Source organism: Thalassophryne amazonica, chromosome 23 (assembly GCF_902500255.1).
Source record: "Thalassophryne amazonica chromosome 23, fThaAma1.1, whole genome shotgun sequence".
In the NCBI taxonomy this organism is placed as follows: domain Eukaryota; kingdom Metazoa; phylum Chordata; class Actinopteri; order Batrachoidiformes; family Batrachoididae; genus Thalassophryne; species Thalassophryne amazonica.
Genome location: NC_047125.1, coordinates 8,294,088 through 8,311,363, shown reverse-complemented (window position 1 = coordinate 8,311,363; position 17,276 = coordinate 8,294,088). Strand labels below are relative to the sequence as shown.

Below are 17,276 nucleotides of genomic sequence, written 5' to 3'. Positions count from 1 at the left end.
CAGCTTTCCTGATGACTCTCCTACTCCTGCTAAATAAGGGAGAGGAGGAGTAGGGGCAGAACGGAAAGCAAAACAGAATATGGACGAATTGAAGTTGTCGCCAGGATTCATTCACATTTTTCAACAGTTTGAAAATTCTGACAAAGCGCAACCCGGTCTCACGGCAAGTCGTGATTCAGCAGCACGAAATATACATTAATCTATTGGTTCGTGATATTGTGACGAAAAATGCACGGCAGCACAAATTCATTCTCATTCATTCCATGATGGCTGCACGAAATTAAAAGTGAAGTGGGGGGTCGGGTGGTTATAGTTAGGGTGGGGGGAAAGAGTAAGATTAGGTTATGGTTAAGGTTAGGGTCGGGGGTAGGAGTAGGGTTAGGAATAGTGAGTTAAAAAAAACCTGTCATGAAAATTTGACTCATTTTGTCATGGGAGCACGAAAAAAAAAAAAACCTGAGACTGGGCTGCAAAGCACCAGCTGCAGGAACGACGGTTAGACAATGTCGCCGAAAGTCAACGTAAGTCCATATTTCTTGTTTCTTTTTGGCTTCAGTGTCCTTCGTTAGTGCCGTGTGAGCGGGCCTTTAATTTTGATTCAGGACAATCACAAACCCAGACACTCCAATTACTCACTCAGCTTCTGAAGTGCTGCAGAGTGTTGGGAAAGTGTAGGAACACGGACCCACAACAGGGGGCGCAAATGAACGGACAATGGAGAAAGTCAAATCACAAAGTTTTACTGTTGTGAATATGCACAACCAATACAACAGATCACAATTAGTTGTCGAAACCAATGGTGTCGTGTGGGCAGGCTCGACGATAGGAGACGTCTGTCCGAGTCGAACCGGAACCACCCGATTTCCTCTGCCACCGAACCCCGGGGATACTGGAACCGCCAAGTCCCGAACTCCCAGGTGGCCACTGCCTCCGCTCGTCGGATCCGGTACTGCTGGCAAGGAACAGAAACAATCAAGTGTGGGTGCGGCTGCACCCAGCAACACGGAGGGTGGAAACACCACCTCCACCTCTTCTCAAAAACAACACTGTAGGATTGAAATATGAGTACTTATCCAACCACGTCCAATACGGTCTTCAGCTGACCTAAACACAAGCAACAAAGTATTACTTCTCTAAGTGACACAACTGGCTGAGTTCGTTACCTTATAAGTAGAGCGATATCTCGGCAATGAGGTGGAGATGCCGTCCTGTAGATATACCTCCCAGTTGATTAGCATCAGCTGTCTCAGGTGATGGGTGACAGCTGTCACCCTGGCTGCTCCTGTGAGGCGGCAGCGCCCTCTGATGCCTGGAGCCCGCACTCCAGGCAGGACGCCCTCTGGTGGTGGTGGGCCAGCAGTACCTCCTCTTCAGCGGCCCACACAACACAGAGTGTCCATCGACTTTGCAAAGATCACAGCATCGTCTGTGAAGCTGAGGCAGGACTCTTCAGTCGTAGACAGTCTGTGAGTATCTATGACTAGAAATTTGTCTTTTTGGAATATTATGAGTGAAGCGTCGCGAAGCTCACTCGTGGTACAGGGCGTCCTAAACAGGAAGTGCCAGTTTTCCAATCCACAGTAAAACAGGAAATGTTCAAATGTCAAACACTTCCTGCATTGACAGACAAGATCCCATGGAATCTCGCGGGAACTCACTGGCAAGCTCACACTCAAACAGGAAGTGCCAATTTATCAGTCACAGAGAAACAGGAAATGTTGAACACTTCCTGGCATGAGTGGAGCTAGAGTGGAGGCCCAGGTTTCAGTGGACTCTCCTGAAATCTGATTGGACACAGATGATTGACATGTCACGGCACCACACGTCTGGTTGAAAGACCTGCATTTTCAAGTCAGTGAGTCACATTGACTGCTAGGTTCCTCCTGTCCAGTAGTTTGTGCTGTGTACTACAAAAAGTTCTAATCCACTTTAGTAGAAGAAGAAAAATGCTTGCTTTAGATTTGAACTGAACACGTCGTTTGAACTATGGACTTCTAATCACACCAAACATATATAGCGCCCCCCCCCCCAGAAACTGAAAGGTTTTTGCCATGCTAATGCTCCCCTGAACCATTAACTCAAAATAAAGTCTGAAGGTCTAAATGACATGGTGAGATGCTGACGAGCTTCACTTATTCATGTCTGCAACATATGCATATTAATCAGGGGAGAAATAATGCCTGTGGAATCTCTCACCTCCCCCCGCATGCACACACGCACACACACACACGCACGCACGCACACACGGCTATACTAAAAACGTGTTTGGCTCATGTGTCTTTACAAGTATCTATAGTATTGATCAGGAGTCAGTTTTGGCATGAAGTCAATATTAAAAGGACTCTGATCTGATCTGAATTGGGAGAAAAAATTAAGACATTGATATTGATTGAATTTAGGTAGTACTCCACAATGAACAATGCACAAATTCAAGTGAACTAGTAATTAGTACACGCTGCCAAAACTGCAGGAAGGGGTACTTTCTTGGCACAAAAAAGACAAGTTCTGTGAAAACAAATGACTCTCCAGAGTGGAGATACGCCTTAGCCAATATATTAAGATATTTTTACTGTTGCGTAGGATGTTTTGTTCAGGTTTCCACCCTGTGATGCCTGTCTTTTTTCTGACTCATCCAAATCTCCCTCTTTCTCTACTCTTTCTTTTCCCTCTTCCATCATGCTGTTCTTTCACTGCTCCCTCCCCACCTTCTATTTCAAAATCTCTGATTTTTCTATCTTGTCTATATCTTGGCTCCTACCACCCACCTGCCTTGTCCGTCTGTCCATTCTTACCACTCTGTCCTTCCCTCTCTAGGATGTTACGGTGGCTGATGTGTGGTCGCTTGGGCCCCCTGTGGATGTGGAAAGCACTGCTGCTGTTCGTGGCTATTGCTTTTGCCAGCCAGCTGCTGGGAGTCATCTTCAACAAAAGGTATTTCATTTCTTTTGTTGTCCAGTATTTTATTGTGTTCTGGATTCAGTTTGAACTTGGTAGCGTAGGTAGCTCAGTGGGATAAGGACTTAGGCTACAATATGTAGAGTAGGGTTTGGTTCCCGGTCATCCTACGTGTCTGCGTGCTTACACAAGTCACTTCATCTATATTGTCTCAATCCACCCGGCTCCATTACCTCTCATCTCACTCATCTTCAACCGCTTTTCCGGGTTCGGGTCACGGGGGCAACAGCTCCAGCAGGGGACCCCAGACTTCCCTTTCCCGGGCCACATTGACCACCTCTGACTGTAGGATCCTGAGGTGTTCCCAGGCCATTGTGGAGATATAATCTCTCCACCTAGTCCTGGGTCTTCCCCGGGGTCTCCTCCCAGATGGACGTGCCTGGAACACCTCCCTTGGGAGGCACCCAGGAGGCATCCTTACCAGATGCCCGAACCACCTCAGCTGGCTCCTTTCAACGCGAAGGAGCAGCGACTCTACTCCGAGCTCCCCACGGATGACCAAACTTACCTCCATTACATTATTGTCATGGAAGCCAAAATGGACAGTTTTCAAGTTGCGCTGCCATCTTGAAACCGAGACTTCCAGTTAGGGAGTCTCTCGCATCATTAGAAACACCAGCTCAGCACTCAGATTTCCAGGGAGTGAAATGGCCACTGGAGGTGAATTCCACGCCGTTTGAGTAAGTCATTTTGTTGTCATTGTTGCTGTTAACCCACAAGGAATGAGAAGGAGTGCTGCAGTTGTGTGAATGTCGATGTAAAGTCCCGGTCACACAGTACTAGAAGGACACTGAAGCCAAAATAAAACAAGAAATCTGGACTTCCATTGACTTTCAGAGACATCATTTAACCATTGTCCAGCTTAGTTCCTTTCTCAAACTGTTAAAAAATGTGAACAAACCCCAATGACAGCTTCAATTCATCCATAATACGTTTTGCTTTCTGTCTTGACGGTTCCTCATCGTTTGCGTAGTTCCTGTACCATCAGCGTTGTCCAACTTTGTCCAACCTCCCAAGTTCGACGTCTTGCACAAACATTGACAATATCTGAACGTATCAATAACTAAAGATCCGACGAGCTGAACGTGACTTGTCCATGTGTGGGACGAAGAGCAACATTATCATACAGAAACAATAGTGGCAAGAACGTTTTATCAACTACTATTACTGTTTACGCACGTTCGCATGCCGTCTCTTGCTGGAGAGGCTGTGCGCGCACACACAAATGGCTATGCGCACGCGTTTTTGTGAAGACAAACCTGCAGATTTATTGTTTTGTTTCGCTTCAGTGTCCTTTGTTAGTGCCGTGTGACCTGGGCTTCATTGCTAAGAAAGTTCAACGACCAAAATACCAACATTCTGGGGACAATGAACATGTTTTCACTATTATTTGATTTCTTTGTGCGACTGATGTCGCTGTTCATTCAAAAGGCTATTCCTACCTCCACACAACTCCAACCACACACGAGAAAGTTTCTTGACAGTTCTTGTTGTTGAACAAAACCGTGTCTCCCTAACCAGACAGAGTTGTGACGTCATCACGCATGCACGTAGGTGCTGTCTAGCGACAACTTGAAAATCCCCCATTCCCATTTGTTAAACATCTAGTCTCGTTGCCATGATTGCAATCCATGCTAATGTCCATGTCAACGCCAGAAATGCCTCTGGCAAGTGAACGCGAGCAGCACAATGTATTGTGAAATCAATGAAACTGGCATGAGGTAATCTCAGTCTTTGACACTGGAATGTTTGCTGGCCTTGTCAGTCAGTTGATGCCATTCCTGTAGAAAAATGTGAACTCTGTTTGCTTATTATCATCCTGAAAGTTACTTATTTTCAGTCAGTGGAAGAAGCAAACTGTTGAGAGTTTTAATGTACACCTGCGGAGTGACTGTCAAGCTAGTGATTCAGTCCTGGCTGAATGATTCATCAAATTTTTATTTTAATTTTGGCTTCCATAACAATAATGTAATATAGGTAAATAATTGTTTTCTGTATTCCATTTTGCAGTGCTGCTCTCCTTTTCCTGTGTGTGATTAAATCCAGTCAGCAGCCTTTGGCAGTCTCTGCTAGGTTAGCGGGTGGCCACTAGCTGCTGTGGACTCATCCGTATTTGTCTTTTCTGGGCATTTTATTTCAAAAATCTCACTGCAGTTAATTGTACTAACAGACCATCAGAAAGGTCTGTCATCCAGACTTCTCTTGAGTGAAATGTTAGTATGATTTAATTTGTATGTTAGCACTAATTAGCAGGCATCAGTAGCTTTGTGACGTTAACGACCATGGCGGTGCTGCGGTCAATGAGGCAACATGCCAATCACAGTTTTAATACCTGCACCCAAATCACCTGTTTTGTTTAAAGAAAATCCACTTTTAATTCCAGTAAAGTCAAGATGCTTCAAAAGTGAATCATTATCTATATTCTAATAGCCAAGTGGCCTCTGTGTGTGTGTGGGGGGGGCTTTGATCACAGACACACTGGGGAGAGCTGACATTTGCCGTTTGGTATGCTTATGGATGTTGTGCTGCAATGCACCATGGGAGTTCAGGGTTTTTGGGGTTTTAAATGTTGTTATTGTGGTTCATGTTAGTTTAAATTAAATTAAATTAGATTATATAGAATTTTATGAACTTGTTTATGCCCACATTTTTTTTATAAGTGGGAAAAAGTTGTATTTGTACCTTTTTGAGATTTTTTTTTTATTGTGAGTAGAAAATGACAGTGATACACATCAGCAGCAATTGTTGCCAGTGGGGCAAAATGGGTTAATCCCTTGGGAAGACTCCCTGAGGGACATGGAGGTTCCAGCAGCACACAGGGTAAGAAGCACACAGAGTATGAAATGTGAAAGTTAAAAAATAATTTGCAAATATAAATACCAGAAATACTGCTCACTACTGGTTTACTGGCTACTACTGTTCCTCTCCGGCCCATCCTCTGTCTTCCTGTTACTCCTCCTACTCCTGAGTGAGGAGTTGTACAGTTTGATGGCCTGAGGGACAAAGGAGTTTTCAGTCTGTTGGTCCTGCACTTGGGAAGGAGCAGTCTGTGGCTGAAGAGGCTCTTCTGGTTGATGAGGAGCCTCTTTTGTAACTGCCATCATCCATAATGCTCAGTAGTTTGTCCAGTCTTCTCTTCTCTTCTCTGCCACTGTCACCAGAGAGTCCAGCTTCATGCCAACCACGAAGCCAGCCTGCCTGATCATTTTGTACAGCCTGGATGTGTCCTCCTTGGATGTGCTGCCCCCCAGCACACCACGGTGTAAAAGAGGACACTGGCTATCACTGACTGATAGAACATCCACAGGAGTTCGCTGCAGATGTTTAATGACTGCAGCCTTCTCAGGAAGTACAGCCTGCTTTGTCCCTTCCTGTCCAGGTGGTTGGTGTTAGTGTTATTGATTTATTGTGTTTTTGTAGTTCAGTTGGTTTAGTCAGTTTAGTTAAGTGTCATGTTGCCATTACCACGAGTGGGTTAAGTGTCAGGCTGCCATTACCATGAGTGAAAAGTATTGTGCATTTCATGTCTTCTGCCACCGTCTCTGTTTGTGGATGTGTAAAAATAAAAACACATGCTTGCGCTGTAATGCAGAAAAGACAAAAAGCTCTGTGTGTGTGCAACTTCAGTCACGGAGAAACTGTGGAGAGCTGACATTTGCTGTTTGGTATGCTTACATATTTTGGGTCAAGGATGAACGCCGCCAAAAGAGATCATTGATAGGACTAATACTTTTGGAGAAACTACAGATATGAGCTAACAGCACTGAAAAATGGATGTTGACAAATTACATTCTGGACTCACATACCATCCAGCAGGGGGCGATAAATCATCTATATATTAAAAGTGTGCTTGCATGCTTTTATTTAGTAAGTTCAATGTAAGAACATAATATAATTGTCTTCCATTGTGGTCCATTTAAAAATTAAATAACAAAAGAGAAGTAGTAGTAATAATAGTATGTATATGATAAAAAGAACATAAGTCAATAAATTACCATTTTAAAAAAAACACATAATTATCAGGAAATAAAAGGGTTCTTCTTCTAACAACTTGAGGTTTAAAGTCTAAGATTCCAAAAAACATTCTGGACTCACATGCCATACCAACTCAAAATAGAAACTTTGCATAATTTATTACCACCCTTGAAAAATGTTAGCTGCCTATTATATAAACACTACCCAATCTAGAGCCCATGGATCCCCACGGGCAATGTGCTACTGTCAAATAATGATATAAATTTTGGCCAAAATAATAGTGATCCGTTTTTTTTTTTCTTCTCAGATTTGTGATATGTCAGTGAATGTTGCTTTCATTCAGTCTTTAGCTGGCTGTAATCTTGCCTTCTTCTATGTAGGTGTGTTGCTGTAATTCATTCAGTATAGTTAAACCGTTCATTTCCACTACCTTCACAAACACCAACTCCTTTTTCAGCTCATTTGATTTTCATTTGTTGTGCATTTTGTACTTTCCAGTCACGTTGCTTTGCTTTGCTCATGTTTTCCCTTCTTATTGTTTCTTGTACTTGCACTAGATTTTGGATGCTGTAGACTGAGAACAATATCCTGAGCCACATTCTATGTTTGCCTTCCTTCTTGGGGGAGTGTTGAAATTCTTTCCATTGTTTCAATTGAGAACCGTTTTGTTGGGACCATGTTTTTTTTTAGTCAAGTCCGACAGTTGGAGGTTGGTGAGCTCTACTTTAAAGTTAGTATCTCATGGAGCGGAGAATGCTGATGAATGTTGCAATTTCTGGAAAATCAAGGTTTGCCAGTCATTAGCCACATTTAGCAATGTTTAGTAACAATTAGCAACATTCTCGTGAATGTTTGAGAAAGACAGTTGGCGAACGTTAGTGAATGTTAGCGACAGGGTTTGCGATGATTAGCAACTATTTGCCACTCTTCGGGAATATTTGGGACCTTTTGCCGACTCCTGGTAAAATATCAGGTGAGTGTCAGGTGAGTCTTGGAAGTGACCCAACCTATTACTGGACCCAACCCTATAAAAAGAGTGAGCAAACCTTCCACAGCATTCAAATTTCTCCTGACCACTGTGGAAGATGGAGATCAGAAGACTTGCCTGTAGAAGATGGATTTCGAGAATATGGAAATGAATTTCTGTCAGGAAGAAGCCCAGTGTGCTGCTGCCCTTGGAAAGGGCTGCTGCTCCAGCTATCCTGGAGCAGAAGAGAAGGAAAGAAGAGAAAAAGGGTTGTGGTGCTCCTTTATTTGCAGAAATGGAACCATCATCTTAGAATGACCCCTTCATATCTAGATAGGCGTAGGCCCCTTCACGGAAGCCGCCATATTCCACCACCACAGTAGCCCAAAGAGGTAGAGATACTGACTATGCTGTACGTCCAACATGGCCTCAAGACCCTGATTTGTTTGTGAGATGGAGGATCTTATTGCTTATCAGAAGAGAAGGCATGGGAACATAAATCATCATTGTCAAGGAAGCGAAAACATGAAAGGAAACAAAATCAATGCAGATGATGGCACTCTACATCCTCGCCACTAGAGGACACTAAATCCTCCATAATGTAGCTTTAAGTTGCCGTTGTACAATATGTGAAAGATGATATGGATTATTAAGAAATGTGTGCACAGGCTAGGCTGTCCTGAAAAAATGAGAGCATGCATGAAGGAGCACATAAACACGTGCAGAACAAACTGACTGGTCAGACAACAGCTTGCATCTGTTTTGCTTCAGGAGTCACAGCTTCGTGGTTGAGGGGAACATAAAGACTTTGTTAAAAATTAAATCTAAGCCCAAGTGTCCCGGGGGGTCTTCTGGCAGCGTGTAGCTTTAAAGCGGTTTAATAACAGAACAGACTTAAGGTTTCTACTCTCGTACGCTCCACCAGCACGAGAAACAAAAAGAGAATAAGGACAACAGTAAAACCTTTTCAGAAGAGAACACCCTGATTGCATCATCTGTCCTTATTTCTGTGCAATTTTATTGCGTCACCTAGTAATAATTTTGTGCTTTTAGTGGAACTTTTCACTCACTTTTCTTTTCTCAGTCAGGATCATTTTTCTTTCTGAATCTCTTTGTTTTCTCACTTTTTCATGGCGAGCAGGTTTTCATTACAGAAGACATAAAGTGTTCCCACATCTGGGAACATCTGGGTGTGCTTCCATACGTCACATCCAGACAGTCACTGAACTTGTGACGAGTGTACAAGTGTGTCCACCTGAAATGTGTAGGAGATTTATGACACATCATACCTAAAGATTTCCTGAACTTTGACTGTTTTCATCCATGACTCTTGATCGGATGCGTTCCTTCTTCTTTCTCTACATCTTGGACCCTGTGGTCAGATTAGCTACAAGTGAAGGCACCAAGCAGTTGGTGTTTGTTGCTCAGTGGGCGTTCCCAGGGCGTGGCCAGCTTGTGGTTATTTCTCGTTAGTGATAGAATATAATGGACGGGGAAACCCAACAGTGTCACTATGAGCTTTTCCTACATGGTTGGCTTGGTTTTTAGATTTACAAGTGCTCACGTATCACTAAAGTTTGCAATATATAAGAGAAAAAAATAACAAACATACTACATTTATGCATAGCTGTCTGGAAGCATATTCTTGCCATCTTGGATAATTTTGTCCGAGCAACCAACCAGTGCATGTCACGCTGCCTTGATGCTGCCCTTCACCGATTGGCAGTCACCATGTCACATCGCTTTGCATTTACATAAAACCATTTATCGCCGAGCTGCCAGTATTGTGACCACATGTCTGGTTTTGCTGTAAAATGGCCACTGTGACTAAAAATTAATGGCAGCTGGTTGGTTACAAAGGTAAGTGCAAGAGAGTGCAGTTAGACAAAAGCAAAGTGAACAGGGGCAAGATAACTAAGTGGCTGAAAAACCGACAGTGCAAAGCAAGTAAAGTAAGTGACAGAAAAACTAACAATGAATAACGTGACGTGTTCCAGACAAGTAATAATGCGTGAGCAAAACAAAAGGGGAAAATGTGACTAATCCAAACAGCGGGAAACAAGAAGATCTATGATTATAATCGAAACTAGAACAGGAACTGATACAGATTAAAGTATAAAAATAAAATGCAATAACCGATAAATACATGACGAATCAGACTACAAACTGAGCAGAAAATAACTGACATGAAACAAAACCAGTAACCAGAATAAATAAACACTCAAACTAAGACTGGAGTGACTGAGTGATCAAGAGTGAACAAATACAAAGATAGAAGAAACAAAACCAATGATAACATGAACACAGAAGGCACAGAATACAAACGTGGGTACAGATCCATACTAAAGATCCATACTCTGCCTGCCTAGCTCTGATCCAGCTCACAGTTGCCTCAGCTTTGAGGACTCCAGTGGCAGGAGAAGATCAAGGGGTCACCCACATGTCACCTGATTGCAACAGATAGAGTTGAAGGTTACTTTTGAGAAGTAAGGGTAGACCTTGGGGGTTGCCATCGAGGTGGTTCAGTGGTGTGGTGGAAGTGGCTCATGCTCCTAGACTTTATATTCTGGGTGTATGTTGTTGCACATCCAGCAATCCATTTTCTATTCCTGCTTACTCCAGTTAAGGGTCATGGGGGGCTAGAACCTATCCCAGCGGTCATCAGACAAGAGCCGGGGTACACCCTGGACAGGCTGCCAGTCTGTTGCAGGGCGACTAAACTCAGCAACTCCACAAAGCAGGGGAGTCTTGGCTCTTTTGCACTGCGTCCTTAAAGTGGTTACTTCTAAAATCAGGAAATTCGTTGTAATTTAAAAGGAAACATGTCAAGCCTTTACAAACCTGCTCCAATTTCTTCCTTGATTCAGAGTGAATTTACAGCATGATGCTGTAGGTCCATAAAAACGTTCACGTTTAAATATCATCTAATGATCTCATACTTCTTCTTTCCTTTAGCAGTGTTCAGCTGCCTGCTCGATCCGTCTTCTCCTCCCCTGACGCCCAGGGGCCATCGCTGGGACCCTGTCAACCGCACACTCGCATCATGTTCCTCAAGACTCACAAGACTGCCAGCAGCACCGTCCTCAATGTGATGTACCGCTTTGGAGAAGAGCGGAACCTGCGCTTTGCTCTGCCGCTGGGCTACCAGCTGGGCTATCCGCTTCCTTTCAACGCTCACAGGGTCAAAGGTTACCGAGGGGCCAGAGCCGTAGAGTTCCACATCATGGGAAATCACATGAGATTCAACAAGCCTGAGGTGAGTCTTTTAAAATGATGGGGGGGGGGGGGGGGGGTATTGGTGGCCAAATCCAAAGATGTAAGAGGAATATTTAAGATGTATCTATCTTTATCATATACCTATAAATGATACGCCAATATGATTGGATAAAACACTAAAGAATAAATAGCAATACACCCTTTTCGTGGACGGGTAATATTTTTCATACCACCCGAGTAATCAGCCAATCCGGACAGCGGAGTGGCGCCACAGCGAAGAGGCGCGGTCAGAGGAACTGTGAAATACTGGTGAGTCACTATTAATAATTTCTTACGTGTCCAACCTCGTAGGTTGATCGTTAAAATTAAATTTGTTAGTTCTAAAAGCCATTATAATTATTTATAGGAAAACGTTCTATTTTTTTTCTACAAAGGTTTGAACTTTGAGTGTTTACACAGGAGAGAAAAGACAGAAAATGTTAATGCCTGTTTGAGGAAAGTGTATAAAGTGTGTAGTGAGGGGTTTTACAGCCTTAAAACATCTATAATAATTGTAAAAAATAACGCTGACTACTTCGCGGATTTCACCTATCGCAGGATATTTTTAGAATGTAACTCCCGCGATAGTCTTACACACCTCTCTGCAGCTTCTCTCCCCCTGCCATCCCCTCATTACCCCATCCCCGTAGAGACGGTGTCTGCTCCCAGACTACCAATAACCAGCAAAAATCTATTTAAGCATAAAAATTCAAAAAGAAAAAATAATATAGCACCTTCAACTGCACCACAGACTAAAACAGTTAAATGTGGTCTATTAAACATTAGGTCTCTCTCTTCTAAGTCCCTGTTAGTAAATGATATAATAATTGATCAACATATTGATTTATTCTGCCTAACAGAAACCTGGTTACAGCAGGATGAATATGTTAGTTTAAATGAGTCAACACCCCCGAGTCACACTAACTGTCAGAATGCTCGTAGCACGGGCCGGGGCGGAGGATTAGCAGCAATCTTCCATTCCAGCTTATTAATTAATCAAAAACCCAGACAGAGCCTTAATTCATTTGAAAGCTTGTCTCTTAGTCTTGTCCATCCAAATTGGAAGTCCCAAAAAACAGTTTTATTTGTTATTATCTATCATCCACCTGGTCGTTACTGTGAGTTTCTCTGTGAATTTTCAGACCTTTTGTCTGACTTAGTGCTTAGCTCAGATAAGATAATTATAGTGGGCGATTTTAACATCCACACAGATGCTGAGAATGACAGCCTCAACACTGCATTTAATCTATTATTAGACTCTATTGGCTTTGCTCAAAAAGCCAAACCACTTTAATCATATCTTAGATCTTGTTCTGACTTATGGTATGGAAATAGAAGACTTAACAGTATTCCCTGAAAACTCCCTTCTGTCTGATCATTTCTTAATAACATTTACATTTACTCTGATGGACTACCCAGCAGTGGGGAATAAGTTTCATTACACTAGAAGTCTTTCAGAAAGCGCTGTAACTAGGTTTAAGGATATGATTCCTTCTTTATGTTCTCTAATGCCATATACCAACACAGTGCAGAGTAGCTACCTAAACTCTGTAAGGGAGATAGAGTATCTCGTCAATAGTTTTACATCCTCATTGAAGACAACTTTGGATGCTGTAGCTCCTCTGAAAAAGAGAGCTTTAAATCAGAAGTGTCTGACTCCGTGGTATAACTCACAAACTCGTAGCTTAAAGCAGATAACCCGTAAGTTGGAGAGGAAATGGCGTTTCACTAATTTAGAAGATCTTCACTTAGCCTGGAAAAAGAGTCTGTTGCTCTATAAAAAAGCCCTCCGTAAAGCTAGGACATCTTTCTACTCATCACTAATTGAAGAAAATAAGAACAACCCCAGGTTTCTTTTCAGCACTGTAGCCAGGCTGACAGAGTCAGAGCTCTATTGAGCTGAGTATTCCATTAACTTTAACTAGTAATGACTTCATGACTTTCTTTGCTAACAAAATTTTAACTATTAGAGAAAAAATTACTCATAACCATCCCAAAGACGTATCGTTATCTTTGGCTGCTTTCAGTGATGCCGGTATTTGGTTAGACTCTTTCTCTCCGATTGTTCTGTCTGAGTTATTTTCATTAGTTACTTCATCCAAACCATCAACATGTTTATTAGACCCCATTCCTACCAGGCTGCTCAAGGAAGCCCTACCATTATTTAATGCTTCGATCTTAAATATGATCAATCTATCTTTGTTAGTTGGCTATGTACCACAGGCTTTTAAGGTGGCAGTAATTAAACCATTACTTAAAAAGCCATCACTTGACCCAGCTATCTTAGCTAATTATAGGCCAATCTCCAACCTTCCTTTTCTCTCAAAAATTCTTGAAAGGGTAGTTGTAAAACAGCTAACTGATCATCTGCAGAGGAATGGTCTATTTGAAGAGTTTCAGTCAGGTTTTAGAATTCATCATAGTACAGAAACAGCATTAGTGAAGGTTACAAATGATCTTCTTATGGCCTCGGACAGTGGACTCATCTCTGTGCTTGTTCTGTTAGACCTCAGTGCTGCTTTTGATACTGTTGACCATAAAATTTTATTACAGAGATTAGAGCATGCCATAGGTATTAAAGGCACTGCGCTGCGGTGGTTTGAATCATATTTGTCTAATAGATTACAATTTGTTCATGTAAATGGGGAATCTTCTTCACAGACTAAAGTTAATTATGGAGTTCCACAAGGTTCTGTGCTAGGACCAATTTTATTCACTTTATACATGCTTCCCTTAGGCAGTATTATTAGACGGTATTGCTTAAATTTTCATTGTTACGCAGATGATACCCAGCTTTATCTATCCATGAAGCCAGAGGACACACACCAATTAGCTAAACTGCAGGATTGTCTTACAGACATAAAGACATGGATGACCTCTAATTTCCTGCTTTTAAACTCAGATAAAACTGAAGTTATTGTACTTGGCCCCACAAATCTTAGAAACATGGTGTCTAACCAGATCCTTACTCTGGATGGCATTACCCTGACCTCTAGTAATACTGTGAGAAATCTTGGAGTCATTTTTGATCAGGATATGTCATTCAAAGCGCATATTAAACAAATATGTAGGACTGCTTTTTTGCATTTACGCAATATCTCTAAAATCAGAAAGGTCTTGTCTCAGAGTGATGCTGAAAAACTAATTCATGCATTTATTTCCTCTAGGCTGGACTATTGTAATTCATTATTATCAGGTTGTCCTAAAAGTTCCCTAAAAAGCCTTCAGTTAATTCAAAATGCTGCAGCTAGAGTACTGACGGGGACTAGAAGGAGAGAGCATATCTCACCCATATTGGCCTCTCTTCATTGGCTTCCTGTTAATTCTAGAATAGAATTTAAAATTCTTCTTCTTACTTATAAGGTTTTGAATAATCAGGTCCCATCTTATCTTAGGGACCTCGTAGTACCATATCACCCCAATAGAGCGCTTCGCTCTCAGACTGCAGGCTTACTTGTAGTTCCTAGGGTTTGTAAGAGTAGAATGGGAGGCAGAGCCTTCAGCTTTCAGCCTCCTCTCCTGTGGAACCAGCTCCCAATTCAGATCAGGGAGACAGACACCCTCTCTACTTTTAAGATTAGGCTTAAAACTTTCCTTTTTGCTAAAGCTTATAGTTAGGGCTGGATCAGGTGACCCTGAACCATCCCTTAGTTATGCTGCTATAGACGTAGACTGCTGGGGGGTTCCCATGATGCACTGTTTCTTTCTCTTTTTGCTCTGTATGCACCACTCTGCATTTAATCATTAGTGATCGATCTCTGCTCCCCTCCACAGCATGTCTTTTTCCTGGTTCTCTCCCTCAGCCCCAACCAGTCCCAGCAGAAGACTGCCCCTCCCTGAGCCTGGTTCTGCTGGAGGTTTCTTCCTGTTAAAAGGGAGTTTTTCCCTTCGCACTGTAGCCAAGTGCTTGCTCACAGGGGGTCGTTTTGACCGTTGGGGTTTTACATAATTATTGTATGGCCTTGCCTTACAATATAAAGCGCCTTGGGGCAACTGTTTGTTGTGACTTGGCGCTATATAAAAAAATTGATTGATTGATTGATAAACGAGGGACCACTGTACGAGGTCTGTTAGAAAACTATCCGACCTTCTTATTTTATTTTTTTTTAAACTATATGGATTTGAATCATGTGCACTTGCATCACCCAAGCTTGAACCTTCATGTGCATGCGTGAGTTTTTTCATGCCTGTCGGTTGCGTCATTCGCCTGTGGGCAGGCTTTGAGTGAGCACTGGTCCACCCTCCTCGTCGGATTTTCATTGTCAGGGAAATGGCTGAGCGATTGGAGCAGCGCTGAATCAAATTTTTCCAGAAACTGTGAGAGACAGCCAGGTGGAAACCATTCGGAAGATTCAGACAGCTTTCGGTGAGGATACTGTGGGCATCACACAAATTAAGGATCATTACAACCGGATTAAAGATGGCATACAGTGGTGGAGGGCGCACCGCGCTCCGAGCGCCCATCGACAGGCTGAAACGACCAGATCATTTCCAAAGTGAAAGCTGTGTTGATCCGGGACGTCGTCTGACTACCAGAGAAATTGCAGAAGAGGTGGACATCAGCACTTTTGCGGCACATTCCACTGTTACAGGAGATTTTGTAATGAAAGACATGCGGAGGAATTCGCGCGTCGGCACGGAGCCTCAATGGCGCACAACAAAAAGCACATCTGTGTTGGAAGTCTCACAGGACAAGTTGTGACATGTCCAGCTGTTAAACAATTTCTTGGATACTCACTCGACTGAAAACCCACCGAAAGCCATCTGAATCTTCCGAATGGTTTCAACACAGATGTGCTTTTGTTGTGCGCCATTGCGGCTCCGTCCCAATGCGCGAATTCCTCCACACGTCTTTCATTACAAAATCTCCTGTAACAGTGGAATGTGCCGCAAAAGTGCTGATGTCCACCTCTTCTGCAATTTCTCTGGTAGTTTCAGCCTGTCGATGGCCGCTCGGAGTGCGGCGCACCCTCCACTGCTGTGGGCCATCTTTAATCCGGTTGTAATGCTCCTTAATCTGTGTGACGCCGATAGTATCCTCACCGAAAGCTGTCTGAATCTTCCGAATGGTTTCCACCTGGCTGTCTCTCACAGTTTCTGGAAAAATTTGATTCAGCGCTACTCCAGTTGCTCAGCCATTTTCCTAACAATTAAAATCCGACGAGGGGGGTGGACCAGTGCTCACTCAAAGCCTGCCCACAGGCGAATGACGCAACCGACAGGCGTGAAAAAACTCACGCATGTGCACGAAGGTTCAAGCTTGGCTGATGCAAGCGCACATGATTCAAATCCATATAGTTTTTAAAAATATAAAAAGGTCGGATAGTTTTCTAACAGACCTCGTATATGATAAAATCATTATCAAGTTGTTCACCAATGAATATGGCTTTATACACCCTGAAGAAAACCATACACGTGTATAAAGCCATATTCATTGGTGAACAACTTGATAACTGATAATATACTGAGACTGTAAATGTCCCTCTCCTGTCCAACAACACCTCGGAGTTCATCCAAACTTAGCACACATATACTTTGGCATACAGGGAGTGACACAGGCTTTTGAGCACTTTAGTAGTAATAGTAGTAATAGTAGTAGATAAGGGGAGAGACACTTTTGTGTTGCGTCATCATCTTCAAAAATGGTGTCTTGCTTTTCTAGTCTCTCCCTTTTTCCTTTGAACGTTTTATCTCTTCATTTTGCAAGTAGCAGTAGCATAATAGCAATTTTAATTTAATTTATTTATCTCATTTATATAGTGCCAAATCACAACAAAGCTGCCTCAAGGCGGCTCGTAATAGTAATTCACTAGTAGTAGTAGTAGTGACAACAGTAGCTGTCTCTTCTTGAGGACGTTTTCTCTGCCCTTACAATTCTCTGGAATCCGGGGTAGGTAGGAGGTGATAGCTTTGTTGGTGAAGATGAAGTTTTCATTTCAGCTCTGGGGCGGGTAATTGTCTAGTTTATTATATAATAGATTGTATGTTTTTCTTAGAAAATTGCAGAGACTTTTATTAAAAGGTCAAACAGGAACCCAAAGCATTACTTACTAGGCCTACTCTTGGTAAATAAAATAAATAATTCTCACTAAAAAATAGATTCTACTACATTTGCTTCACTTTG

The 17,276-nt window shown here is 42.5% G+C and overlaps 1 protein-coding gene across 2 annotated transcripts in view; it reads left to right on the top strand.

Moving 5' to 3' along the window:
* gal3st4 (galactose-3-O-sulfotransferase 4) overlaps nucleotides 1-17,276 on the top strand; it is a 42,912-nt gene that overhangs the window by 14,704 nt on the left and 10,932 nt on the right. The window contains exons 2-3 of one of the 2 annotated variants that reach the window (XM_034164679.1): nucleotides 2,815-2,931; nucleotides 10,856-11,153. In XM_034164679.1, the coding sequence (XP_034020570.1) occupies nucleotides 2,815-2,931; nucleotides 10,856-11,153 (415 nt within the window). Of the gene's footprint in view, nucleotides 1-2,814; nucleotides 2,932-10,852; nucleotides 11,154-17,276 lie in introns of both variants that reach the window. The other variant, XM_034164678.1, reaches the window with a different exon arrangement.